Source organism: Anser anser (genome assembly GCF_964211835.1).
Source record: "Anser anser genome assembly, chromosome: 5".
Lineage (NCBI taxonomy): Eukaryota > Metazoa > Chordata > Aves > Anseriformes > Anatidae > Anser > Anser anser.
This window is the reverse complement of record NC_139725.1, coordinates 14,380,909-14,407,852: the sequence shown is the minus strand read 5'-3', so window position 1 is coordinate 14,407,852 and position 26,944 is coordinate 14,380,909. Positions and strand designations below refer to the sequence as shown.

Genomic DNA, 26,944 nt, shown 5'->3' with positions numbered 1-26,944 from the left:
TGTGCTGCCTGGTTTGTCGGCCTTCTGTGGGCCGCACGCGCTGGTGGCAGGGGCTGCCCGAGTAACGGCCCTTACATTCAGTGTGTGCATGTAACCGTTTGGACGTGGGATTGTTTTGTCTGGCAGACTAAAACCTATGGCTTTTGCAGTTCTTTGCGATTATAAATCCTACTCCTCGTTGATTCTGAGAATCCAGCTTAGTACACAGCCGCATAGATGGAAAACTAAAATGCCTTACTGAGCAGATAGTTGAGACAAACCCATGGGTCGTTTGAACCCTTATATTCTCAGATTGCTTTTTTTTAACTTGTAAAATAAATGAGTAAAAATGTCTTTGAGTACAGAAGCACAGCGAATTATTTTATAAATATACGTTTTTTCTCTTAAGGAGGGTGAGTGATGTAGTTCCTACTCTCTGGCACAGAAATCAGGGGTTGAAGATTGATCTTTCCTGTCCCTGAGTGTCTTTGACTTGCTTGACAGGCCTGAGCTGGCTCCCAGATGTTTAAATTGTCCTCAGCCTGTGATAATTTATTTATCTGTTTATGTGTGTTACCAGAAAAGTATCTCTCAAACTCTTGACTCATTTGCAGGGGAATCCAGAGGGAACAGTAGCAGAATATAATATTACTAGAAAGTTTTTCTTTTAAAAGTACGTCTGTTTCTGCTTTGGTCATAAGAAGGGTTGGAAACGTGACATTCGGTAATTTTCTTTTCTCCTCCTGACATCCTTGAGACTTTACATTTAAACATGTGGCAAAATCTCCTCTGTCACAGACTTGTCTGAATGTATAGAGCAAGCCTAAAAAAAAACTGAAAACTTTGATCTCAGTACACTTTCAACCATAAAAAATTATAGTAACACTCAAAGTGTCAGACGTTTTTTACTTGTTAAAAGTGAGCTATTATGGTACGGTGATTTATTGTGTTGCGTAAATCTATTGGAGCAAGCAGAAAAATAGTCCCTGTGTGCTGCTGCATTAAGGTAGCATAAGAATGCCTGTGACATTCTGACTTGAAAAAAAGACTATTTCTGTAAATTACATGGTGAAATCACAGGCATGACTTGAGGCCCTGGAAATAAACTGCTAGGGCTAGACAACTTTTCCCACTTACCAATCGTTGTTGTTCACAGAGGGAATATCAGAGAGCAAGAAAAGGAGCGAGTATTTAGAATATCATAACCTTAAAAAATTTAAGCAGAACCATTGGCTGCTTCCAAAGAGTTTGGTGTTTGAATGAGAGGCTGAGGGCATGCATTCTCGTATTCCCACCTCTGAGGCTCTGCTGGTCTCAGGGTAGATTGCTAGCATTTCTATCAATCTGAAAAGCGGGGATAACTCTAAGTATGAAGTTCATGAAGATTTCTTATAAAGTACTTACACAGCACTTTGTCCTTACAAAGTATTACAGCAACATTAAAAATAATCCAAATTGGGATCGTTGCTTTGAGTGTGTGTACTTTGTAGACAAAATAGTTTGGTGCCTTGCTAAGTTTATTTTTTCTGTTGGAAATTTCTCACTTACTGCTAGTAGATGGTGGTCTTATCTGTCTCAGAGCTCTGTTTTTCAGTGCTTCATTGCTTTGGCATTCTTTAAAAGTTTTTTTTAAAAAAACCCACACAATAACACCTCTCTGAATCGTGTATTTATTCCACCAAGCTAAAATCATCGTAAAATTTAGCCTTCTTTAGAACAATTTTTGCATACCCATTTTGACTATTAAAAATGTATTTTTCGGATTCCCTTATAAGAGGGGTAATATACCAAAATAAGATGTCCATGGGTAACTGTTGGCCATATTCAAATTTTTTCAAATTGAAAAGTTATTTTACAGATTATGTGCGTGTGAAACATCACTTATTTTTTAATGAACTTTGTGTTTACATTCTGCTTTTTTTTAATAATAGCATAAGCTATCCCTTTGAGGACTGAGGGAGAACTGAGAGTAGAAGGGGCTCTGGGAGGAGAGAAGAAATGCTGATTGACTGCATTTTCTTTAATCTGTAGAGGATGGTCAGTGTTTCATTCTTATGATACTGCCCTTGTAGCTTTGGAAACACTGGTTGTTTTTCAGTTTATATGACTAGAATTTTTTTAAATTTCAATTAGTTCCTGAAGTTGCATGTAACTGCTAATACTCTGATACATTTTATGCATAAGTATTGGAGTATATTCTGGAGAATGAAGCACTTCTCCTTCCTTTTGGCTACATGTAGCTGTGGTAGCTGTTTTGATGGTATAGAGAACTAGGGCAGAATAGTTCAGATTAGGAAGTAGAGAGACTGTAGGCAAGTGAGGGTGAAGGCTATTTTAGCTAGGCTGAATCTCTATGTTGCTTGGGGAATTCGACTTGAAAATAAAATTCATCATTTTCTCTTGGTGTCTTTCAAAAGATTGTTAGTAAAGCTGCTGAGTCAGAGCTTTTATCTGACTTTTCATCTGGAAGATCGTTTGTCCAAAAATATTTATATTTAGTGTTGTCTAGCAGAGTCATTGGAATAGCGTTGTCTGCAAAGAAGCATACCTCCTCTTCACTTGGCAATATGTTTTTCCCTGTATGTGTCCCTTAGCAGTATTAACTCAGGCTGTCCTTCTTTAGTCTGTGAAAGCTAATAAGATCACTGTCTAAGATGGAATGTATTCCTAACAGAGTAATAAATTACAGGCAGCCATCAAACAAGAAAATGGACTGTAGTGCAAAATAGAGAGTAGTATAAGAATCATTACTACAATTTCTATTCTGAAAGCTTCCTTATAAGCAGTAGCTGTACATAATAATTTTGGCACAAAACATTTGTATGGATTTGGGCAATGAGCTGGATGCAGCTATTTGGAGCCTTTCCCGGAGTTACCATTGAATGAGCTAGTGATGAACGGTAAGAAGAAGCCAAGCTTTTCCACTGACTTCGATAGCATTACTTTTAAAAGGGATCTTTGTTTAATACAACTAAGTTATTTTTTAGATGCAGCAAACTGACAATTTTCAGAGGCCAGAATCAGAGTAGTGTTGAGCTTTACCATGATACAAAGAAATCTGTATTAGTAAAATGCATTATAGTTAGCTTTTATTTTGTTTGGACTCGTTAAGATGACACTGAGAGCAAAAACTAGAAAGAATATGAATCTGCTGTTGAGTGTTGTGAAGGCACTGAAGTCCCTTGGGAAGCAGTAGCTGAGTTTAATCTTTCCTTCAGCTGCATTTAATATGCGTGTTGTTCCCTTTACAAGAATTCTTAGCCCAGTATGATACAGATCCGTACTGTTCTGTCAAATTCTTTCCTGAGCCTCAGTAGCTCAGGTGGTGGTGCATTCCAACAGCTGGGAATTGGGCATTTTAATAGTCAAATATATGTATATAAAATCATTACTTTTAGAGTCCTAGAAAGTGAGGAATCAAATTTTGGGAGTGGCTATGCCTTTGCCCTTTTGTCCTTTATTAGTGTTTTTGACATTGTGTCAAAATAGGTATCTCAAATCTCTCACTAGTTTGTCTTGAAAACAATCTTTTTTTTTAATAATTAGTCGGTGACACCAGTTTTTAACACATTCAGTGGATCCTATTTCTTGAGTTCCAAATCATCTTTGCTTTTAAGAGCCCTGTGTTAGATGGTTGTCCTGTCTAAATACTATCCAAGTACCTGTACCTTAGAACTGTCTAGAAAGATTGATTTCTGGATAAAGTACAAGTCAGAGAGTCAGAAGATCTGGTTCCCATTCTTGTTTCCTGTCTGATTTTTGGCAGGCTTCCTCATCTGTACGTTTGAAATAATAACTGCTCTCATCATGGGATTTCGAAGCTATGTTAACTGACAGCAATAAAATGTGTTGAGATGTATAGATGAAAAAAGGTATATCGTAATGCAAAATCACAGAAATGTAGATAGAGAAGCAGTAAATTAATGCTGATTGTTTTATCATACTACTTTGACCATTTACTTGCATAGAGTCCTTATAACCCAGGCCTCCCACCTGAAACGTGCTGGCACGTGGAAGATGCCCTAAGCAAACTGCTGGCAAAGTGAGGTTTGCTATATCGTGGAATTACAGATAACACCTTCTATACTGCAAATTCAGCTGTAGGGTTCCTTTGCTTTTTGTTCAGGGAAGAAAAGGTTTGCTTGTGAATTGCCCCTTGGGGATATTTTGCTGTTGTTGATCATGCATACACAATGAAATTTGGGTATGTGTTTGTTTATACACTACCAATCTGAAACAGGAACTCTTGTGACTTAACATTGTGTGTCAAGAGTCAAGACTTAGTTTTCCAACAAATCTAGCAGTTATTTGAATCAAAATAAAGGATAAATTCTGAATTTTCAAATAAAATAGATAAATACTAACTTCATTATTGATCAGTTAAAGGCATGTGGTGGTGTATTTAGCAAGCAAATAGCATCCAGACCCCTTTTAATAATTATAATCCTTTCTCCATTTTTTCTTAATGCAAAAATTGTCCATTATTTAATGTGGCCAGCAGTGTGGAGGACTGAGGTTGTGTTAATGATGCCCTTCTCCTTGTTCTTGTCTACTGTGTTTGATCCTGTAGTCAGCTACAAAATAATGTATGGAGTGACAAGGATGGTATCTTGATTGCATCCAGCTGTCTGGAACAAGTCAAGGGCAAAGAGGCCTTCCATGTAGCAGTAGATCCATACAAGCACCCACTAAAGAATACCAGAAATATTAAAATATAAGCCTGTTTTAAGCCTATTTCTATCAAAAGAAGCAGGTTGGTTAGGTCCAAAGCCAGCTGTGAAAGTAGGTTGTAGTCATATCTACTGCAGTTAACATCAGAAGTTGCATTTTAATCGTGCTTTGTTTTAATTAGCATTAAAATCTTCTTGAATAGTCAGTTGTATTTCTCCTCAAGAAGGAATTTAGTATGGCTTAGTGGCTGTTTACTCTGGAATGTGGCATCCTTGGGCTGTAGGGTCCTTCCAAAGCAAGCTTGGGTGTTTTCATACTTCTTCAAGGCAGCCACTGATTTCAGAGATTAGGACTTAATGAGGATTGAAATGGTCTTTGCCCCGCTGCCTTCCCAAAGCAGATGTTGCATCTGCACATTTGTTTGCTTGGAGTGCAAGCCTGGTTAGCACAATGACATGTCTCGTTCTCTTCAGGTTTGGCGTGAGTTCCCAGACAGGTTGGTTGGATATCCAGGTCGCCTGCATCTCTGGGACCATGAGATGAACAAATGGAAATACGAATCAGAATGGACCAATGAAGTCTCAATGGTGCTCACTGGGGCTGCATTTTATCACAAGGTATCTGTAATATACAGCTTGTGGTATACGACTAGTACACATCATGAACAACTCTCTTTAAGAGCTTTATGTGTTTTTGTCATTCTGTGAGTGTTTTGTGGTGCCATAATTTTCTACAACTATCTGAAAACTAACTGCAAACTTTCCCTAAGTTTCTTTCTCTTTCTGTTGCTGTGGAAACAACTGATTTCTCCTCACCTGTAAAATAACTGTTACCTTCAGGAACTTACAGAAGAACTCTTGTCAGTTTGCATGACCACTGAGTTCATAGTGTATTTTGCAATTAACGTGGCTATGTAGCTAGGCATGTAAGAAACAAACAAACAAAACCCACAACAATTGTAAAATCTATGTGCTGGTCTGAAGTGCAATAATTTTGCACTTAAGCACCCAAAAATGATTCTCTTGTCTGCTAGAGCAGACCTTGTTTGAAGGTAGTGTCAGCTGGCCTGTAATCCATCCTTAGCTGCCTGCCGTTCAGTGACTGAAACGTTTAGAGTCTTAAAGTTACTACATCTGTATTTAAAAATTATCTTCTCTTCTTCTCCATCTGTCATGCAGTATTTCAACTATCTTTACACATATAAAATGCCTGGAGACATCAAGAATTGGGTGGATGCTCATATGAACTGTGAAGATATTGCCATGAATTTCCTAGTGGCAAATGTCACTGGCAAATCGGTCATTAAGGTAGGACTTCTCTGCCATTTAGCCTTACAAATTTAAAAACATTTACATGTTCATGTAAATTCAGTAGTCTTGAATATATTACTTAATCTTCTCTCTTCTCGCATTTACCTCTGGTATGGTGTCTCCTTCTTCCATAGTAGCAAGTCCCTTTTTTAGTAAAACTTCTATGCTAGCTAGGAACACAGAATTGTTTTGTGCCATTTGCTTCTGGTGGTTATTTTAAACAACTAGATGAAGTATGAAGAAGGTAATTTAAATGATAGCTACACCAACATACATGTATTTTAACTATTTGAGATGACTAAAGGAAAGAAATAGCCAACTGTCTACAGCTCTCTGTGTCGTGGACTGGCAACAGCTGATTTATAGGAATGTTAATTGCAAGAATGTTAATTGCAAGATCAGCTTTAAATGAACTTTTTATCCCTGAATTAATTTCCTGACATGTTTCGACACGTTTTCAAGTCTGGACATTCACTCTGTACATTCATTTCAAAATGTGTCAACTTGGAATGAGATTTAGAGGCCACCAGGCGTTACTTCAATTAGCAGGGTCCACTTTCCCATCTGTCCATCATCATTTACTGGGACTGGTGGCTGCACTTCCTAAAAAAGTCTTTAGAAGATAAAGTGTGTGTTTTTGCTGAAAAAGGTTTTGAGCTGTATGAGGGCACAGGCAGAGTAATTTGGCACCTCTGTGCAATTCGGAGAGCCTTGCAGGGTTTGCCAGTCAGCTATTAACTGGAGTGAGCAAAAGAGCGCCTGTTGGATTAACGTTACGGTGAAGTATGGGAAGCTATATTTCATCGCTGTTATGGCTGCAAGAACAAATGGTGTTTATACAGGGACCTTGGCAGTGAGAAAACAGTCATTAAACAGGAATTAAGGAGCTTGTCATCGCCACTTCTTTTCAGTTACAGAAGGAAAAACCCCTCCAAGCCGTTTTTATTGGGCCCCTGTGAATTTTGCAGTCAGCCGGGCCAGATGGAACTGAATGGAGGAATGGAGTGGCTTTTTTTTTTTTAAACAACCCCCCCATACCCCCCCTTGGTGAGACAGCTCAGTTTACACTGCAGGCATGTTCAGAGGTATTGTGCTGCTCTCTGTGCAAGGAGATTAATGTCCCTTCTGTTGATATTTGATGGTATCTGGCGTGCCTTTGTGCAGGTGACCCCACGAAAGAAGTTCAAATGTCCAGAATGCACAGCAATCGATGGGTTATCACTGGACCAGACACACATGGTAGAAAGGTGAGTGACCACCCTTTATTTCTCTGATTGCCTTTTTCTGAGTGCTAGAATTTTATTCTGTGTCTCATTAAATTAGAATCAAAATGTTCACTTAAATATAAATGCTAATAAAATGAAATGCTGATTTTTTTTAAATGCTCATGAATGAAAATGCTCATTTAAATGTAAGCGATTGTATTTCTGTAAAACACTAATTTTGAAAAAATGTCTCATGGGTTTGATCATTTGATCAACATAAGTCATTCCCACAAGGGATGATGTGACAGTGAAAGGTGGACTACTACAAGAAAGGACTTTAGAAGGGTACCATTTTTAGCGGATTTTGCTGTAAAGTGCATGGGACGTGTATGAAATTCAGATTGTTGGCATTGTTTTTAATAATGCCACATTTCTGTTTTATCATGGAACTTCAACTGTAATGCATATGAGATGTATTTTTTTTTAGTCCAGACAGTTGTTAGCTTACCAAAGACTGATTGACTGATAAGGATATTAATAATGCTAGTTGAATTGATGTTTGTACATTGTCATTCCGAATCACTTGGTTTCCATTACTAAAGGGCATTTGCCTGCACAATTGCTTGTGGCACTTTCTAATAACGGCAGCAATATTTTTATGAGAAATTAATTTTGAAATGAAGTATGTATTTGCAAAGACAGAGTTTAGTGAAATACTGAAAGTCAGTTAACCAAAAGTGTTTCATTCCCTGCTTTACAGTAAAATGGCTTCCTAACTTTGACCAAGCACTAAGCTTCCTTCTTCCTTGGCTTCTGAATACATAAAGTAAAGGAAAGTTTGCTCGCTTTGATAAAGGTGTTCTCAAATAAGGGTTTCCAACCCTGAGAATAAATGTACATAGTAATTATTAGTTGAAATTAACCTAGGACCAACAAAGGCATTTCCCCTTAGGTTTCTTTGGCTGTAGCATCTGCCCTGCAATCTATGGGAAAAATCATTTGCAGCCATAGAATTGTTGGGGTAGGTAAGCAAAGGTAGCTTTCATAGTGCTGGAATACACCAGCAGAAGAGGTGACAAGATAAAAACAAACCTGCTGTGCATTTAAAATAGACTGTTTTAATTTTGAACTGAGAGAAATAACATGGATATCTTACCAATTAACATAGCTATGTCTTACCAGTGAGCTTTTTTTTTCTCTCCGTCTCTGCACTACTCAGCAAATTTAAAGTATTGTATTTGTCTACTGGCCTTTTGCTACAAAAAGGGTATTTATGTATTGAAATGTGTCCAGAGGCTTATTTGTAAGAAGAGTATATAGATCTATCTGTTTGATGTGTAGACACATTAAACAATACACACAAATACATGGTTTCTCTGGTTGATTTTTAACTGAGCATCATGCCGGGCATTGAAGAGCGTAACCACCAAGGTCAGTGACAAAGTGTTTGAGCTGGATGTATAATGATGCTAGATTTAAAAACAAAACAACAACAACAAAAAAACACTTGGATGGTTGGATGTAAAAATGTACCCCATGAAGATGGTAAAAATTGCTCTGCAGAAAATTTTTTAAGGAAGGGGCTGGAAGCTCTGTGGATCTTAAATGTTAGCTGAAGGAAGCCCAGGAGGATGTTGTTTATCTAGCAATTCAGCACTGGCTTACAGGATGGGCTCCCTGAACCCAGTCGAGCTTTCCTATGATCGTACTAGCAGCATTACAACAACACATAGGAATTTCAGTCATGAACTAAGTTCTCATTAAGGTTAGCACTGTAAAAACAGAAGATGAAAAAGTGGTCTTTGCTCCAGAGTGCATTATGATGCGGGGTAAAGGTCATGTTTCCATGTCTCCAGCAATTCTTGTATCCTCAAAGTAAAGTATCATTGACAGTTTATTGAGAACACGTTTAAACTGTTGCTTTGCTTCTCCTCTGTAGTTTCTAACAGTGGACATAACTGAGGTACAAGAAATATTACGTAGACTGTAAATCCACATACTTTTTTGTATCCAGCCAAAGTTGTAAATACTGCAATGGAGTCTGGGTGCAGGAGGGACAACTGGGCATATACAGGTCAGGTGTATTCAGGCTTCATTTTGAAGATTAATAATATAATACTGAGACTACATGCTACACCTAATACCTTCTCATCCCACTTGCTTTGATTATCTACCACTCAACTATTATCTACCTTCAGCATTTTGACACTCAGCAGAGACAATGGAAAGATGGTGCAGTGGTACGGTTGAATTCTGTCTCTTATTAAGGGATTATTTTTTGATCAATAGTGAAGATATTTACAGCCAATCATGGGAAAGCCAACCCTGCTATTTGTCCTGCTGTGCAATTTTTCCGAGATAAATAAAAGACTTCAGTCCTCAGGGTTAGCGAGCTCCATCATTAAAATACATTAACCAAAGGAAGCTTTGAACCAAGAATCCCCTTCTTGCCCTAGGTTAGCCTTTACATCAGGTTGCAGAAAAAACTTTAGAAGGATCTCATAATCCGTGCATTTACAGGTGTTGTTTAAATAGCAACAAGGTTTCTGCCTTTAGCAACTTTGCATCTGGCTCTCAAAAAATGGAGAACTTTATAAAATGCAGCCTAGAGGGCAACTGTCTGTACACTAAATGTAGCAAGAGGCTGAGCCGCTTCTGCAGCTACACTAACACAGCATCTTATTTAGGGCATGTAAATATTTGTTCAAGTCAAAATAGGAAGACTTTCCCTTAAGAGGCAAACTGACCAGGTAATGGTTGACCAAAGGCTGTAGGTGCAGGGTTACCCTCCCTGAAAATATTTTAAGGGAGGGGAAGCTGATTGAGAGGCCTTAACAGGGACAAGGCTGATCCAGCCTGTCAGGGGCAACGGGGCTCCCAGTTTCTCAGTTCACACCATCTTAATTCCTTGTTGAGTACAAGTGCATGTTGTCAGCAGAGCAAGGAAAAAATGAATAATTCGGGGAAGCAAAGATGCCTCTCTCAGTATGAATTTGCAAAATATCAACACAACGAAGAAAAACACCTACCCTTCGTATAAGACGACATGTTTTCTTTTCTTGGCTTCCTACCTCTGCATGTTTAATGTGCTGGATGTCCCTTCTGTTTTATGTGATCCAAAAGTGGCAAATGCTTTAGCATTTGAGTGATTTAGTTCAGTGCAGGAAATGAAATTTTTGGAAAGAGGCAGCTTTCCTTCAAACACACTTTGTGGTTTGTCTGTGACATTTCTTTCATCCACAAAAGCTGCTTCTGATATTTGAATTTGATGTTTCCTGAGGACTAACTTTTCCAATTCAGCCAGAATGCTTAGAACATGCTTTTTTTCCATTTTTTCACGTTATCATTTCTTTAACAACAAAGTGGTTTGTTGATGGTTGAAGATATTGTACTGGTTGGTATTCTTGAATGGTTTTACCACCAGAGTAAGTTTGGCCGTAGAGGGATCCCATCTTGATATTTTCTCCTGAGACCTCGTCTTTGGTTTAGCAGTGTAGCTTGTGGAGGGAGGAGGTCAGTTGTCTCCTCTCTCCATCCAGCTTTGTCCTTTGCTCTGAGGTGCCGCTGGGTTCGGGCAGCAGGCTGAGATAACTAATTCATTTCGCACAGGCAGCCCAGCAGCTGTTACATTACAATGCCTTTCAGTCATTACTGGCAGAGGCAGGATTTGAAGCAGTGGAGGAGAAGCAAAAGGCCTTGTATTCCAGAAACCAGTGTGGGACAGCAGCTGGGCAGGCTTCTCACATACGCATCTACCTCCAGGCCTGCGAGGTTTGTGCTTCTCCTGCCATCAGGCGTCTCCGGCACTGACAGCGTGGTGTGCAGGTTGCTGTCTTCCTGAGAAGCGACAGATGATTTGGGTGTCTGACCTCACCTGAGATGTCTTTAAGTTATCTCGTGGTGGGCGTCTCACAGAGACAACAGGAACTGCTTAGCATGCCTGCTCAGCGCTCAGTTTCTGCTGTCCGTGTTACTGTAGTCTTTTGGCTGCTTGTCTGCTCACTTCAGCCCTGACTGGTAGCTTTGGCTACTCCAGGCCTGGGCTCAATCCGAGGCCCTGTGCCAGTTCAGGGGGCTGTTTTGTCCTGCACAGTTTCCTCTTGCTCCTTGAGTTCATTTGTTTTGCTTCATTTGTTTCCTAGTGCAAAGATACAGGCGTAGGGTGGGAAGAGGTTTGAGAAGATGAGAAGGTAGCAGAAAGCCAAATCTCTGCATTTACCTTTATTAAATATTTTATTCAAATATTGCCCATGAGGTCATTTTCTGACTCTCTTCTCAGGCCAGGAAAGGGCTTGAAATATGACCATTATAACTTGAAACAGCAATGTAGAGATGTACCATTCTACAGCTTGGGCTCTGCGTTTTTCAGTCATTTACTCCAGTTAAGGAGGGAGCCGTAGGATGCTGAGAGGCTGAGGAATTAATTTTGAAAACCAGTTTTGCTGTCCCATCTACTTCAAACGAGTGTTTGGGCCAGCGTTGAGCAGTCCCCATCACAAAACTGTCACACTCAGTTGGTGTGATTGACTGGGTCTGTTCAGGAAAATTATCCTGGAGCCGTAGTGACCCCCTAACCCTTCGAAGGGGTCGGGAAGGGAGTGCAGTGGTTGCGGGGCGAGAGACCTGCTCCGGGACCGCCTGCAGCACGGCAGCCTCTCTAGCCGAGTCAAAGCACTCATCTCTTCTTTGTTTTCTCTTTTCGTTTCTAAACAGTGAAAGAAATGTGATCCTTTTGCTTTTACCTGTCTCTGGTGTGTTGTGTCTTAGGGACTGTCATCATGATTCTCGATGTCTGAAATTTTTAAGAGCTGCATTATAAAGTAGGGAGCTATTGTGAGCTGAGTGCTGACCAGAGTGAGATTAGGCACGTTTTGCTTGCCTTGCTTCCACAGGTAGCGTGTCTTTCAGTGAAAGAGTTAAAGGAGCACTGGAAGGTTAAACATCTGCTTGCTTACTTTTTGAAGCACAAGGCTGCTCCCTTCCACAGCATTGCTGACACCTGGGATTACTAAAACTGAAAGAATCATCAGTGGTCTAATCTTTATGCTAATGGGATGCCTTGCTGCTCAGTACCTCTTTATTTAGACAAGGAAAATAAGCTAGATGGTTTTGTTTTATAGTTTTTTTATTCAGCTTCACCTCTAACTTACAGTATAATCAGTGCTACCTATACGTTAAGGCATGTTTATTTTTGTGGGAAAAGACAGAGCTTCTGAAGAAGTCTGGAAAAAAAAAAAGGAGACTTTTTGTAGAACTTCACTTTCACAAAGGCTTGTATTTTGCAGAGCTGTTGTTATGAGCCAAACTGACCCAAGAGCGGCCCTTTAAGAGACATGTTGGCAGTTAATCTGTTCTGGTTTACAGCATGTACATCGCTTTAAGAATGACTGGAATTCTAGGGGGAGGGAGAGGAGAAGCTTTGACCTCCATGTGCACATGTGCTGCTGCCGGCATCCCCTTGCTCTTCTCTGTGATTAAACGGATAAATCAAAGAACACCAGCTTCTTTTCAGTTCTCTCTGCAATGAGGCTCTCTTTTTGTTTAGTAGTAGCCAGCATGGCTGAAATACCTCCAAGCACACGAGGGAAGGTTGCTGCGTTGTTTTCCTACCAGTTATGTTGGTGTGGGAGCTGGTAGCCAGCCCAGTTATTGTGGTTCTTAATCACACTGCTTTCCCTTTCACCAGATCTGAATGCATCAATAAGTTTGCCTCTGTCTTTGGGACCATGCCTCTGAAAGTGGTGGAGCACCGTGCCGACCCCGTCCTGTACAAAGATGACTTTCCTGAGAAACTGAAGAGCTTTCCCAATATCGGCAGCTTGTAATGGCAGCTGTGACACAAACCTGAGTGCTGAAAACACCGGTGGAAAAGGTGCTAAGAGGAATATAAGGCCCTGAAGAAAAAAAAAAACCTCTAGAGTGGGTTACACCCAAGGGAAACGGGAATTAATGTTGTATTTTAGTATATTGTCTTACTTTTATATTGCACAAAGGTGGAATGGAAAGCTGAACAACTAACTCTCTGTTGCTCACAGAGGATTGAATATATTCATGGGTCCTACCAGAAATGTCAGACACTTTTCTCCAAAGGAGGCTGTGCACCTGGGAGAATAAAACTGAATCTCGCTCTCTGTGGCATGAGTGACCTCTTCTATCGAATGTGCTGCAGTCCTCTGATTCCTAAGCATCCGTACATTTGAAACAACTGCCTGGAATATATAGGTGCTCTCTTTTGGGAGGAGCTTATTTCCCGGGCCATAGGTGGGCCTACAACTTTTGAGCTTAATTGTGGGCTTAATTGAATACCAAACCTGTTTTTCTGCATAGTGGGACAAATGTTTAGTTTAGTTGTTTTTTTTTTTTTTACAACATCGACAACAAAAATCTGTGTTTATCACATTGTTTAAAGGGCAAAACATTTTGTGTTACTTATTTTTTACGTGAATAGAGACAAACAGCAGCTGGGAGGATGGTCTTTTTAATGCAGAGAGACCTGCAGGATACAGCTCCAAATGCTGCAGCTCTTCTTTCTGCATAAATCTCAGGTTTTCTGCTACATCCATGCAAGAGACCAGGGCTGTGTTAAAATGAGTATTACACAGAGAAGTATCTTTCATGTTTGCTTTTCATTAGCAAAACAGAACAGCCAGGTAACAGTTCTACATCGTAGCCGTACATTGGAACAGCAGCTATGAAGTCAAGTTTTAACATCTGAATCCTCTTCAGCAAGCAGTGTGTTGTAGTACTGACTTGTAAAAACCTTCAATTTACAGAAACTCCCAGTTAAAGCTTTGATGTGCAGGGGTCTGTGTACACACAAGACACTAACACACACTTGCAAACTCCTGTAAATTACTGTTGGAAAAACTGCTGGGTCTTAGCTTGTAATTTAACTAAGGAACCCATTGCTACAGGCTGCCACTGAAACATGCTGCTTAGGAAAGCTTTTGGAGAAGCTTTACGTTTCTTAAAAGCATTGGAATTGTTTCTCAGTACTGAAATTAACCTGAATTAGAAAATTAAATGCAGCAAAGGTAGAAGTAAAATTGCTTGGACCATTACCTCTTGTCCGTTGATATTAAAGACAATACCACGTTGGGCTGAGAAAAGAATCTCTTTTTCAGCTCCGCTGATAAAACGTCTGTTACCAGATAAGGGTGATTTGGCTGTCTTTTGAAACCTCCGTTGCTGCCAGTTACAGGGATATCCTACTCGAAGGGCTGTTTTTCTGTTCTACTCTGAGCAGCCTTATTCCTCAGATTTTGCCAAACCCCAAACAATAGGACAAGTGTTAGGCATCACAGTTCACCCCCTCTCCTAAGCTGGATAGGCAGCAATGACAGAAACCAAATGAAAGTCAGGCTAGAAACAGGAAACATCTGCTCCTATTTGTCTCACCCCCACTAAGACTTATCTTATTGCCCAACGCAGTGGATGTGCTGTGAATGAAAATCATATTGGAACAATAGCTCTGAGGGGATGCTTCACTTCATAACTCCCCTGGGATGTGCCTGTAAACTGTATCGTCCGAAACTTTGGGAACGTTTAATTACTAGTAAATGCTTTTCACTGTAGTCTTTGTTTCATTCCGAATTTGCTGTGGGAGCGGGTGTAAGGGAGCTAGGAGGACAGCTTTTGCAGTGACAAAAATTGCTTCAGCACAGTGGGTATCACAAGATCGAGGAAGGTTTGTTGCTTGCTATTTCTCCTTCGCAGTATCGTATGTTCATTCATATGAATCTTCTGAATCTTTCTGTCGCTTTATGCCCTGGTGCTTGAGCATCAAGAGAAGCTCAGCATATTTATTCTAAGAAGTTTACTTTAAAAGGGTGGCTGTGAAAGTGTAGTGGTCACTTGAATTTTAGCCTTTCTTTTGGGGCTGATCTCAGCTTGGCGATATAACTGAGTTGTAGCATCTTCCTTACACAAAGTTGTGAAGCTGCTGTGATTTCTTGCTTCTTTCTCAGTAAAGCCAGAAATCCACGTTTTGCACAGCGTCTTAAAAGACATGGAGGATTTCAAATAGTTGGTGGATTATTTTCAGGTGGGGGCAGCCTAGCCAACCCTCCTAAACTGGTCTGTGGTCTCAAGTCAGTAAAAGGCAACAGGTCCTTGTGTCTGCATCCCAGAGTATCTGAGTGGGCTCCCCTTCCTCAAAATGCCAAGTGACCGGTATCAGTCACGTTTTGTCTTTTAGCACTTTACAGTTGCTTTTATAGGTCTGTCTCACTTAAATGGTAATTTTTCTCTGTGCCATAGAGAAAAATGGGCAATTGACTGGTTAAAAAAAAAAAAAAAAAGTAAAATGGCCTACTTCCCCACTACATTTATATTTGTTTTGGTTTTGTTGGTTCAAAACCTGTAAAGGTAAGATATACCTGTATGACTGATTTGGAATGGTTTTGTTGTCAGTCGTTAAATTAAGATTGTTGTTAACTTTTCATTGTATATATGTTATCAAAAGAGTTTAATATTGGTATATTAAAAGGTAAATCCAAGGAGCATTTGTTGTATTTCACTTTCTGAGCTGCGTTGGTATACATCAGGAAACACAACTGCATTTACAAGGAGAATTGCAATGACAGGCTGTTTTGCTACATAAATCTCTGTTAAACTTGAATATCCACAATGTACTTTAGCAGGACCTGTCAATATTTTGTCTTGCCTGTAAGCAGTGAGATGGTTGTCTTTGAAGTGGAAGTTTGCTCTGCAAGAATTCATCCCACTCACCTTTTTCAAGCAAGTAGTTGTTGCTCTAACTTTCTACCAAGATTAGACAGTGGCATTTATCTTGAAGAAACAGGGAGCAGATCCTTTCTCTTTTTGTGAAGAGGGACAGCCAATGTTGAAAAATCGTGTTTTTGAGAAAAGAGCTTTGGCTGAATCATCGTAATGGTGGAATTTGGTGTGGTAGCAGCTCTTTGTTCCAGCACAATCCCTACCAAGCATGCTGCAAAAGGGCCTGTGAAGGACACATCTTGCTGCTTTATGGGGTATGATGTACCACAGTGTGCGTGCCGCCAGTCATGGTAAGTCATAAGGATATACATTTTTAGCATCACCAACTCCCCCTGCAGTGTGGTGACTCTTCCCTTCCTCACGGGCCCACTGGCTCATTTCAGGGGATGCCAGTTCGAGCCCTAACATTAGGAATTACTTTCTCTTGCCATCTCCAGCTCCTGCCCTTGAATGCCCATCTTGCTTCTGCTGGTGCAGTTCAAATACGCTTTACTGCGGAAACTAGTTCTTCCCTATGCCGAAAGCTCCATAACGAGTGTCTGGCACCCTGCGTACTTACCACAGGTAGAGCATCTTTGCATCAGGAAAGATCTCAGAAGGGTTAATTTGTACTGCAAAAATCTCCTGTCCATCCCTTTCACATGGAAGCTACTGCTGCAACACAACCACAGCACAACACAGGAAAGAAAAACAAACTGACAGTGCTGATGAGAAAATGGATTTTAAATGCCTTACTGAGAGATAGGAAAGAGCAAGTATGATTTTTTTCATCATTCTTAAAGAGTTGCATGTTGAATTTTCGCTAAGACTGCTGCAAAGTACGTTTATAAACTAATATGTAGCTCCAAATGTTCTGTACAGGGTGTTCTTGCAATCATGGAGCATTTCCTCCATGTACTTAAAGCAAAAAAATATTTTGCAAAGTCATCTTAGATGACTACTAGAAACTGAGCTGGTCCACTTGCTAACTTCAGGCTGTTCCTGAACAGTTGAGCAGAATAAAAACTAGAGAAATGTTCCACCTATATTGACTTTTAAAATTTTTTTAGGACCCAAAAATTTGTTCCTGTCAAAACCAACCAGAAACCTTGAACACAGACTTAGGATCTTTCTGTAGCACCTGAAAGGTATCTGATTAGCAGGTAGTCCCTTCCACCCTCCTGCAAAAATTTATATATATATATATAGAGAGAGAGAGAGAGAGAGAGCATTTGTTCAGCAGAACAATCATCTGGAATGTTTTTGCTTTGCTGTTGAGTTGTGGATCCGTCGGTTGTGTGTCATGCTGTGTGATCGTATGTAGGATAGCGTAACTTCTTTTTCTGATGCTTGCCACTGCTGCGTCTGAGCAGAACAGCAAACTGAGCACCACAGTCGTCCTGCTTGAATAAGACCGGCATCGTACCTGTTACTGCAGATGAGCAAGTGGAGAGGAGCTGTGATATACCCGTGGCCTTAGGAGCTGTGCGGGTGAAAACAGGATTGAACACCAGGATCCTAAGTCCATGTTTTAGCGTAACGGCCACGCTTTGTTTGGAGTCTTGGGTAGCTCAATACCAAGGTAGAGGACTGCTGGCCTTGACTTTCAGTGTCAGCGTGCTGCAGCCTGTCCTGGCTTGAAGCCATTTAGAGACATTCCTGGTGCACTCTGTGTAATTTCAGCCTGATGGAAATGGCTGTAATGCAGTCCCACCTCTGCTGATCTTCAGGATTGCCCTGTCTGCAGCTTCTTGTGGTTGCTTTGAAAGCGAGTTATGTTTCCCATTAAAGGATAACAGCGACAATTGATGCAATTAAGTGGAGTGGCATGGAGCTAGCAGCACGCAGGGAGTTTTCCGACTGAAAACAGGCAGCACAGCTCAAAGGTATTCCCTGCAAGGTTGCCTGTTCGCTGTCTTCATTTGGCTGGAAAAGGATCCGGTAATTCTTCTTCAAATTTCCTTTCCTCATTCTAAATGCCAGTTTACTCGCATCAATAGGAAATGTTCCTGTCCAGCCAAGAACGACAGCTCTGCAATAGCTGTGAGCTAAGATCAGTGCAACTTGGCCGTGGTCTCGGTAGGTCTGTGGGCTTGGATCAGTGCTCAGTGCTGGACTGTCTGAGTGGGGAAGAGAGCGGGTAAGGTGGGCAGGGGGAGAACAAAGGTTGTATAAAGAGAAGTAACAAGAAGTGGGCCTGACTGTGAAGTGCTGCTTGTAGATATCTACCCGCACAGTGTGAACATCTCGCTTCTGCTCATCCGGTGGGTGAGTCCTTTGGTAAGATACCCGAGGGCTTCAGGACAAAACGCTGTTTCTTTCCTGATGGTCTGGCCGCCTGAGAACTTACTGGTCCTTCTTTTGTGAAACCTTTCTTTGGGAGAGGGGGCCATGTCTCAGCTGTGTGCTGGGCACAGACAGTGCTGGGTGCCTCTGGCTGAGGGCTGGTGGGGAACAATCCCCCATTTGCCACACTTCATACAAAGACAGACGGGGGAGAAGGCTGGGAGCAGAAAGCACTGTAAAATGAGATCCAGGAATTCGGCAAGGCCGCAGCAAAAGGAGCAGATTGCTAACTCGGAGCATCTGTCTTTGCCCTGTGAGTAAGTTACGAACTGAAAAGCAGGAGAAAGTGGAAGATCCTTTCACAAATAATAAACACTTGTTTGTCTCAGATTAAATGCAACACCTTTACATGTGGCCTCCATCTGGCCATAAGCAGATGCACCTTGCGTGGCTGTTACCTTTCCTGCCAACGAGAAGATTATTGTACCTCCATCTGCTTAAAGGTTAATAACCTGCTTTTAAAAAGAGGAAGAAAAAAGGCAAATCTGTTTAGTTTACAGGAGGAGAAAATTGTTTTTCATTAAAACTGCCTGAACTTTGCCCTGCCTCCAAGTCACATTTGCCAGCAGAGAAGGAAGATGTTAACCTAGGTGCTGTAGGCACATCTCCCGGTGAGAAATGTTTCCGTCTGTTCTAAACGACTCCTGTAATACCGGTGGGAAAGTGCAGCTGCGACAGAAGTGGCACGTTTCTAATCTGCGTCCTGCCGCTATCTGGAGTCTAAAGAGAGGCTTTTCAGCTCTTCGGTAATACTCAGGCCAGGAGCAATTTCTGATGTAAACCCATATGACCAGGATGTTACTGAAGCTGGCTTCAGGCTCTCAATAGTCAGAGCTTTGCCAACATCTGGAGAATCTGGCTCCGAGTGCTTGGGGAGGGAAGGAATTTTTCTTCTGCAAGTGAGAGGAATGGATAAGCTTGCAACAGCACCTGCATTATCTGTTTCTCTGCGAGATGGAAAACAGCCACGCTCCAGCTGAACCGAGCTGGTGCTGCCGGCCAAGCGATGGGAAGGGAAGGGAAGGGAAGGGAAGGGAAGGGAAGGGAAGGGAAGGGAAGGGAAGGGAAGGGAAGGGAAGGGACGTGCGCTGGGAGCCCTGGGGCTCAGCCAAGCCCTCCCCTCGGTGCGGGGCGAAGCAAACCCCAAAGGGCTGTGCCCCGCAGCCCCGCGTGTCCCCGTGCTGGCTGCGGGGCTGCCGGCCATCTCTGTAGGGGCAGAGGCGGCGGGCCTGTGAGCTGCCACCTGTTGTTAATCTACCCCCGGCTAATCCATTCTGCACTGTGTCAGCAGTTCAAAAGGGCACTGTTAGTATTTTTTGCCAACTTCAATTAACGTGAGATTTTGGAGGCCCCTCTGATCACATTTCATCTGTCATGAGTCAGGAACAAAACAGACAGATTCCAGTTGAGAGCGGAGAAGAGAAGGAGTTTATTGCAAACCAAAACAACAACAACAGTGTTTGTATCTCCTCAGCCAGGGGGCCTTGGAAGCGGGGGCTTTCCCAGCAATTTCACTCCTTAAAAAAAAAAAAAAAAAGGAAAAATAAAAATTGGTGCCCAGAAATTCCAGCCCCCACCCCCCAAAAAAAAGCTGCTGCAAGTGCAATAACTTACTTTGAAAAAACATGGAAAGGACCAAGCTGCAAGACTGTTTCTTCTTTTTTTAATATTCCACTGTAATTAACTGGTAATACATGGCTGCATAGGCATTAACATCGCATGGCACAAACCTCACAATGGCAACAGTTTTAATGATTTTTTTTATTCTTTTTTCCTGAACTTTTTCAAACTTTTTTATTTTTTTAATATGTTCTACCCCAGGCCTTTAAGCTAAAGAAAAAAAAAAGTTTGCGTTTATACAAGGTTACAATATTTTACAACAAAAAAAACAATAATATTGATTGAGGTTTGTTTTCTTTCTTTCTCCCAGTCTCTCTTTCAAACACTGCACACCTAAACCGATATATTATTACACATTGAAAACTGTCCTTCAAAATCAGTAGTACAAAAGTCCTAGCTCTACCTACCTACCTAGCTATGTGGGGGAGCGGGACATCGCGTTACCAGCAAGGAGCTAGCAGGGTGCGAGGCTGCGCCCTGCCTCCTCCCAGGACCCTTCCCCGAGCCGAAAAGGGCTGGGAACGACTTCCAGCTCGATTCGGCCCCCGTTCCCATTTGGGTTTAATTTCTAATTTGGTCTGTTTGCTTTTTGTTGTGTCAGTCAGAGCAGCAAAATAAACACGGGTCTCTGCATCTGCCTGATTATTTTTCAACCCCTTTTTTTTTTTTTTCCAGGAAACTACCTTTTTGGCTTTGTTTGTTTGGAGAGTGTTTTACAACGCGCTGCCGAGCCTGGGTGCGCTCTGTGAAGCAGGGGAACCGGCCTCCCCTCCCCAAAACACCCCTGCCACTGGAGGAACCCCTCGCCCCCCCTCTCCACGTGTGCAGGGGACACCATGCGTGCAGCAGCTCTGCCACGTCGCAAGTGCTGGTGGCCTTGCCATGATACCTGTGCCTTGGGCCAGATGTGCCCCAGTACAGATGAAAGCAGCACTGGGCCGTGCTGGTGGTGGGAAATGTCCCCGGAGGGACGGCCCGGCCCCTGCCTTGCCCCACTGCTCTTGGACTCATGGTGACAGCAGCCTTCGGAGCCGGGGCGCTGCGGTAGCCAGCAGCCCGCCTGGGCAGCAGGAGGTGTTCGGAGAAGCAAAGGGCTTTGTGGGGATGGGCATGGGGGTAAGGGGGAGCTATGGTAAAGTCACCACTGGCTTGCAGCAGCTATTGAAGCACTAACTGCTGCTCTGGGAGCTTGGCAGCTGGCAGCACCCGGCTGGGAACCCGCGCTGCTCTCCCCGCTTGTCTGCTCCTCGTCTCCAACCCCTGGGACGTCCCTTGCATTTCTAACCCCAGGCAGCCCCCTCGCAGGGAGCCTGCTGCATGGCTGGGGCTGCTCAGAAGAGTGCTTTGCTACCTCTGTAAGGCTGGAGAGGGTGCCCAGACAGGAGCCTGGCCCGGGCTGCAGGCGCTGCACCCACAGAGGATGCCACCACGGGGCAGCCAGGGGCTCGTGGGGTGCTTTGGTGGTGGCTGGGGACGAAGCTCGCAGCTTCGAAGGCATTTAAATCCAAGCCAGGGAATTGTGGCTCCATGTATGGACAGGAGTAAAAGACTAAATAAGAAATAAATAGAGAAGAAAGTCATAAATAGAGTCAGAAGGTTTTAAAATAATAATAATAATTAAAAAAAGGCATCATCGTGATAGCTTGAGATTGCAAGAACAGCACTGACCCTGTGACCCTTAAGAAATGCAGTAGCCGCAGGCTGGCTAGGTTAAGATACATACATATATATATATAAAAGTATATATATATATATATATTTATACAGCTTTTCTTGTTAATTTAACAGCTATATTTTTTAAAAAAACTTTTAAATTAATTAAAAAATGCGTGTAAATACAGATGCACGCAGCTCAAAAACTGCTCTAATAGCTGCTGCCCGAGGCTTTTGCCGCTCGAGCCACCCGGACTGACCCGTGGACGAGGGGGGGCTGTGCTGGCACACGGGGCAGCAGCGCTCCCCGCTCCTGGTGCACCCCGGCAGGCTCAGGGCTGGGCACGCTTTGCAGTGCTCGGGATAGATGGAGGACAGCGCACGCTTTGCTCGTGGGTTTTTAAGGTAAGAAAGCAGGGGTTCTGTTAAGGCCGGTAGCGCTGCCAGGAGGCTGCCCTCTCCAAGGAGACAGCGGATGCAGCACTCCGTCCCGTGAGCTGCTACGGGTGAAATGCTGGCCCTGTGAAACTGAGGAGGAAGAAATACCCTTAGACTTCAGCAGAGAGTGCAGCTAAGCCCTGGGATAGCCACGGGTCTCCAGCAGGGCAGCCAGCAGTACCTGTGGGTCCTGCAGCATCCATGCCCACCCAGCCTGCTGCACCCTCCTCGGCTCCACTTCTCCTCCGGGGGCTGAACACTGCGGTGGAAAACACCTTTCCCTCCGCACCACAGGAAAGGGCTCTTTTCTAACACAAGGAGGTCTGGGGTGTCCATGGATGGAAGGAAAAAGTTGGTACACAATGCAATTTTTAGATTGTAATGGTGCCAGTGCATGCGGGAAAAAAGAGGTTTGGGCAGCGATCCCATGCGATCAGCATCGTTTTTAGCACCTGAAACACATTTTAGCCCAATTACTTAGCTGAATGTTTAGGCTGGGACATAAGTCTTGTTTGCTTCGGATGGGAAAAGCCCAGATCATATGCGTAGTCTGCTTAACTTCATGCTGGTTCCTGATGAGTACCAAGCCAGGCATCTCTTAGCATTTTTAGATAGAAAAGAAACAGTACTACCGGTCTTTTCGTATTCCAATAAATATATGTTACATTTGATCTAGCATTGATGTATCATTTATGTGGTGTACAACAACGCCTAGGCACTGTAGAAATATTTTTATACGGCATGCAGTTAACCTGAACCCTGATATTTGGTTGTAGCCTATTTGGAGCCCTTTCCAGGACCACTAAATGTCCCTGGACACGGAGCCACGGGATCCCCCAGTACAGAGCACAGGGAGGGAGGACAAGGTGACACACATTTGTACGGGAGCAAAACCCTACAGTTCCCTCGCTGATTAAGCTCAGGCTCAGTGCATAGCCGTGCGGTGTGGGTGCTGGTGCCCGGGTGACATCCAGCGAGGCAAATTATTCCTGGCACTGCGAGACCGTTGGACAGCTTGGGAAAAATTTAGCCTTGCAAAGGAGACCTTACTTAACTGGTGGGAGCACTCGGGGAGAAAACCGAGGGCGGGCGAGTGGGAGGGATGTTGTCTGGGACAAACCGGGCGAGCTGCGGTGTCTCCCCGCGGGCTGGTGCTGGGGCCCTGGGTGTGGGGGCGATGGGAAGGGCAGTTGTCACACGAGACTGGCCCCGGGACCAGGTGGATGAGGATTTCGATGCCCTCACTGCCCTGTGCACTGCCGCTTGAGCTGTTCCTCAGTGGGGTCTCTGGGACCTGTTGTTGCTGTCAGAGGGCAGTGATTCCTGACCCAGTAAAAGCCAGGGGAAAGGTTTTGCTGCCCCACCGTGCACCACAATGGCCACGACAATCACGGAGCAAACCCCAGGTGCCCGTGGGGGTGTCACCTTCTGCAGGGCCGCCGGCGGCGCCAGGCAGCTGTCACCTCCTGGACACTTTTCTGGCTGGGTGGCCGGAGAGCCAGCAAGGCCCTGTGGTGTGGTGGCACTGTGCCTGCTGGCAGCAGGCATCCCCTTCATGTGCCTCCGTGGCTCCTTGCTTCTCCTCTGGCTGCGGGATGGGACGCGGAGGAAGCAGGATGGCAGGAGGCGGGGTGGTGTCACCTCCTTTCTAGCCCTTGGTGTTCTCCCAGCCCTGTTCGGCTGTGGGAAGTCATGGCTCCTGCGAGGAGGACAGGAGCAGCCTGAGAAGTGTCTCTTTGCTGGTGCCAGAGTCCCCGTCCTGTCCCCTGCCCGGGGCAGACGAGATCTGAGCCTCGCTGCTGGCAGATCAGGCGGGGAAGGGGTGCGTGTGTGGGGGGTGGGATGGGGCAAGCCGCTGGGGATGCCGGCGGGCTCTTGCTCTCCAGAAAGGCAGATCTGGTGACAGAGAAAGGAGCGGGGAGAAAAGACGCCCAGGTTCCTGGGGAGGTGGCGGTGGCAGGGGACACCCCCAGACCGGGTGGCGGCGGGAGCAGTGCCCGCCTTTCCCCGGCCTGACCCTGGAGAGCCGGGAGCTGCCCGTGTCCGTGCTGGGAACACGCCACTTACGTTAACACACGTCCTTTATACACCTAGGGTAGCTAAAAGTGCTGCGTTCACATCCCCGAGGAGGCAAGGGCGGGCTGGAGTCCCGGCGGGCGGCTCTGTCCGGCTGTCCCCGCTGGCTCTCGCGGTGTCCCGAGGCGCTGGGCCGCAGCCCTGTCATGTCGCCCAGGAGATCGCGGCGCTGTGCTCCTTCGCCTTCATCCGCAGGGCAGCGATGCTGGAGGTCTTGCGGTCCGGCTCGCTGTTCAGCTCGTAGCCGTTGAGGCCGGGGCCGATGCCGGCCGTGCCGAAGAGGCCTCCCACGTGCGTCTGGCCCACGTGGCCGCCGGAGACGCCGAGAAAGTCGGAGACGCCGCCGGCCGTGTGGGGATGAGCGTGGGGGGACATGCAGGAGGGCACCGGCTCGCAGGGGACGACGCAGGCGGGCACGGGGGAGGCGGCGCCGTTGTTGCCGATCCAGGAGGGGTTCTGGATCTGCGGGGAGGGGGGAAAAGAGCATCAGGGCCTGGGGAGGGAGCGCCCCGTCCTCCCCAGGTGAGCGAAGCGTGACTTGGAGCAGAGCAGTGACGGACGGACAGACCAGGGCGGGACACGCACTCACCTGGGCGTAGTTCTCGGCGCGGGTGAGCAGGGGCAGCTCGTAGGCGGTGGAGAAGTGGGTCCGGACCTGCTGCATCTGGCCGAACCGCTCCCGCTTGCGCCATTTCGCTCGCCGGTTCTGGAACCACACCTGGGGGCGAGAGGGGGACACGGGGCTGTGAGCAGGGGGGCACCGGGAGCTTCGCCGGTAGGGCTGGGACCGGCCTGCAGTCCAGGCTGGGAGCACCCGGGCAAAATTTGGAGCCCAGCTTTGGACACTGGGGCCTGGCTGGGGCCACCGGCAGCTCCTGCGTCCAGCAGCCTGCTTTACCCCAGGAGAAGGCAGCTTCCCTGTGCCTGGCTGCTGCCAGCAGCGCTCACGGTGCCAGCCAGTCCCAGACAAGAAGTGCAAATTCATCTGGGTGCGCTGGTGCCAGGCTGGAACCGGTGGCGCTGGGGCTTGCCCCAGGCTCAGTCCTGGCTGTGACGATGCCATCGGCTGAGAATTTGTGTTTCCCACTGGACTCTCCGTCTTCCTTCTCTTAACTTTTTTTTTATTTAAAAAAAAAAAAGGTGCATCATCCCTTCTTTCCTTGGCTCTGGGAAATGACAAGTGAACTTCTACAGTGTTTCTTGTGCCCTGCTTTGCACCTAATTTGCTTTGTAGGGTTTGTAGCTCTCTGCTTCGCAGTGCTGCTCAGATGCCTTCGAGGCAGCAGAAAGACCAAAACGCTGTTTCTGCTCTTATTTTTACTGGCTTGACATCAGTGTGGATTATTGCACTGTTGTCAGCAGCATTGCTCCTGATTTGCATCAGCATAAGAGAGATCAGAGCCTGGCCCAGTGTCTTCAAAGCCTCTTGAAGCCTGTGAGTCAGGGAAACACATCAATCACGAGCTGCTTTGAAGGCACTGAGCGATGCGTGCGATCACCAGGGGCTGGGTTGTGCAGGTCACGCCAGTGCATGAAAGGAGCGGTCCGGGAGCTTCTGCTTCGAGTTTTGCACGGTGACCGGGGGGGGGGGGGGGTGTGGGGGGGGTGCCTGCAAGCCACAGCTCAGCGTGGTGATGCCAGTGCTCAGCCAGGGCTTCACGGGCTGCTGCAGAAATGGGAGCCCCTTCGGGATGCTCCTGTCCTCGGAGGGCAGCGGGGCAAGCCAGGCAGTGAAGTCGGGCAAGCTAGAAACTTGTCCAGGAAGAAACCAGCCCAAGGATTTGTGCTACATGAGGCTTTCAAATGGGCGCGACTTCCATCCTAAGAGGATTTCCAGAGGGTGCAATGAAACCAGCAGAAGGATCCTAGTATCATCCCATGCCATGCATGCGGAGCGTCCTACTGGAGCGGGCCTGGTGCCCCAGGCATCCGTCTGCTTTTCTTCTCCCTCCTCTTGGCACGGCCACTCCAGCCCAGCTGCAGGCCAGTCCCAGGGCTGGCCGGGCTCACACCGCTTTGATCTGCAGATTCAAAGCCCGTGGTGGTGACCCGGCTCCTCGCGGGGCGGCAGAGGCCCCGCTGTGCTCAGAGGGGCGCGGAGCAGGTAGGGAGCTGCCGGGCGCAGTGCCGGGGCACACATATGCCGGGCACATGCCGCCATCCCCGCCTGGCGAGCCGCTCACCTGCACTGCCCTGCATCCCCCCCTCACCTGCGTGGCCCGAGCATTCCCCAGGCCCTGCCTTTTTGCCTTGGGTGTTCTGGTGGCGACAGAGCAAAGTGGCCTGAACTGGCAGTCCCGAACTGCAGGCTCGTGGCAGAGCATCTTCGGTGGCTGTGGCGCTGGGAGGTGGCGCTTCGAGGGAAGCAGGGTGGGCAGGGCAGTGGGTGATGCACAGACATCCACTGAGACACGGCTACGTGTTCCTGGCTCCCTCGCTCTCAGAAGACACCTGCTTTTTAAAAGGACATCTAAAGGAGCAACAAGCGTGCATTTTCTGTTACCTTCAGCCGAGGTGCCGCCTGTGCGGGACATGCCCACTGGGGCTGTGGCATGTGGGGCAGTGTGTCCATGTGGGGGCTGCGGGCTGTGCCCCATTGTTAACGATTAGGGCGGGAGCGCAGGCGAATGGTGTGGACCTGACTCCTGCAGACAGGGCTTTGATAAGCACCGATGTACCAAATCAGCCCTATAAAAATCTACAGAACCGAGAACGTTTCATGTCTCCATAAACATGCGGCCATATGCTGGTGCCTAAATCCATATGCACGCGCCGCTGACGTGCCGCGGGGGGCGGCGGGGCTGGGGAGGGCGTGAAACAAATTGCACAGCTCCTGCCCCCCGCCCCCCTGCTGTCCCCCACCGCCCCGCTGGCAGGGCGCAGGTGGGGGTGCTGAGGCCTCAGCACCCCCGGCCATTGCTGGGGACC

The 26,944-nt window shown here is 45.6% G+C and overlaps 2 protein-coding genes across 7 annotated transcripts in view; one reads left to right on the top strand and one right to left on the bottom strand.

The window, feature by feature from the left end:
- EXT2 (exostosin glycosyltransferase 2) overlaps window positions 1–15,663 on the top strand; it is a 72,535-nt gene extending 56,872 nt beyond the window's left edge. For all 6 annotated transcript variants that reach the window (XM_083838251.1, XM_083838249.1, XM_083838252.1 and 3 more), the window contains 4 exons: window positions 5,124–5,267; window positions 5,829–5,957; window positions 7,125–7,207; window positions 12,852–15,663. In XM_083838251.1, coding sequence (XP_083694377.1) covers window positions 5,124–5,267; window positions 5,829–5,957; window positions 7,125–7,207; window positions 12,852–12,990 — 495 coding nt within the window. In that variant the 3' untranslated portion in view covers window positions 12,991–15,663. The remainder of the gene's footprint in view (window positions 1–5,123; window positions 5,268–5,828; window positions 5,958–7,124; window positions 7,208–12,851) is intronic.
- On the bottom strand, window positions 13,504–26,938 carry LOC310900369 (homeobox protein aristaless-like 4). The gene is made up of 2 exons (XM_083838254.1): window positions 24,606–26,938; window positions 13,504–24,478 (listed from the first exon to the last, which is right to left on the bottom strand). The coding sequence occupies exons 1-2, from the start codon at window positions 25,077–25,079 to the stop codon at window positions 24,161–24,163; spliced, it is 792 nt and encodes a 263-aa protein (XP_083694380.1). The 5' UTR covers window positions 25,080–26,938; the 3' UTR covers window positions 13,504–24,160.
- Window positions 26,939–26,944: the final 6 nt, after the last annotated feature.

What these genes read in the sequence shown, in the direction of transcription:
- LOC310900369 (XM_083838254.1), bottom strand. Translation starts at nt 25,079, where the DNA reads ATGGCATCGTCACAGCCAGGACTGAGCCTGGGGCAAGCCCCAGCGCCA. An exon ending in GCGCCGAGAACTACGCCCAG is followed by an intron (nt 24,479 to 24,605) that starts GTGAGTGCGTGT and finishes CCCTCCCCGCAG; the next exon opens with ATCCAGAACCCCTCCTGGAT.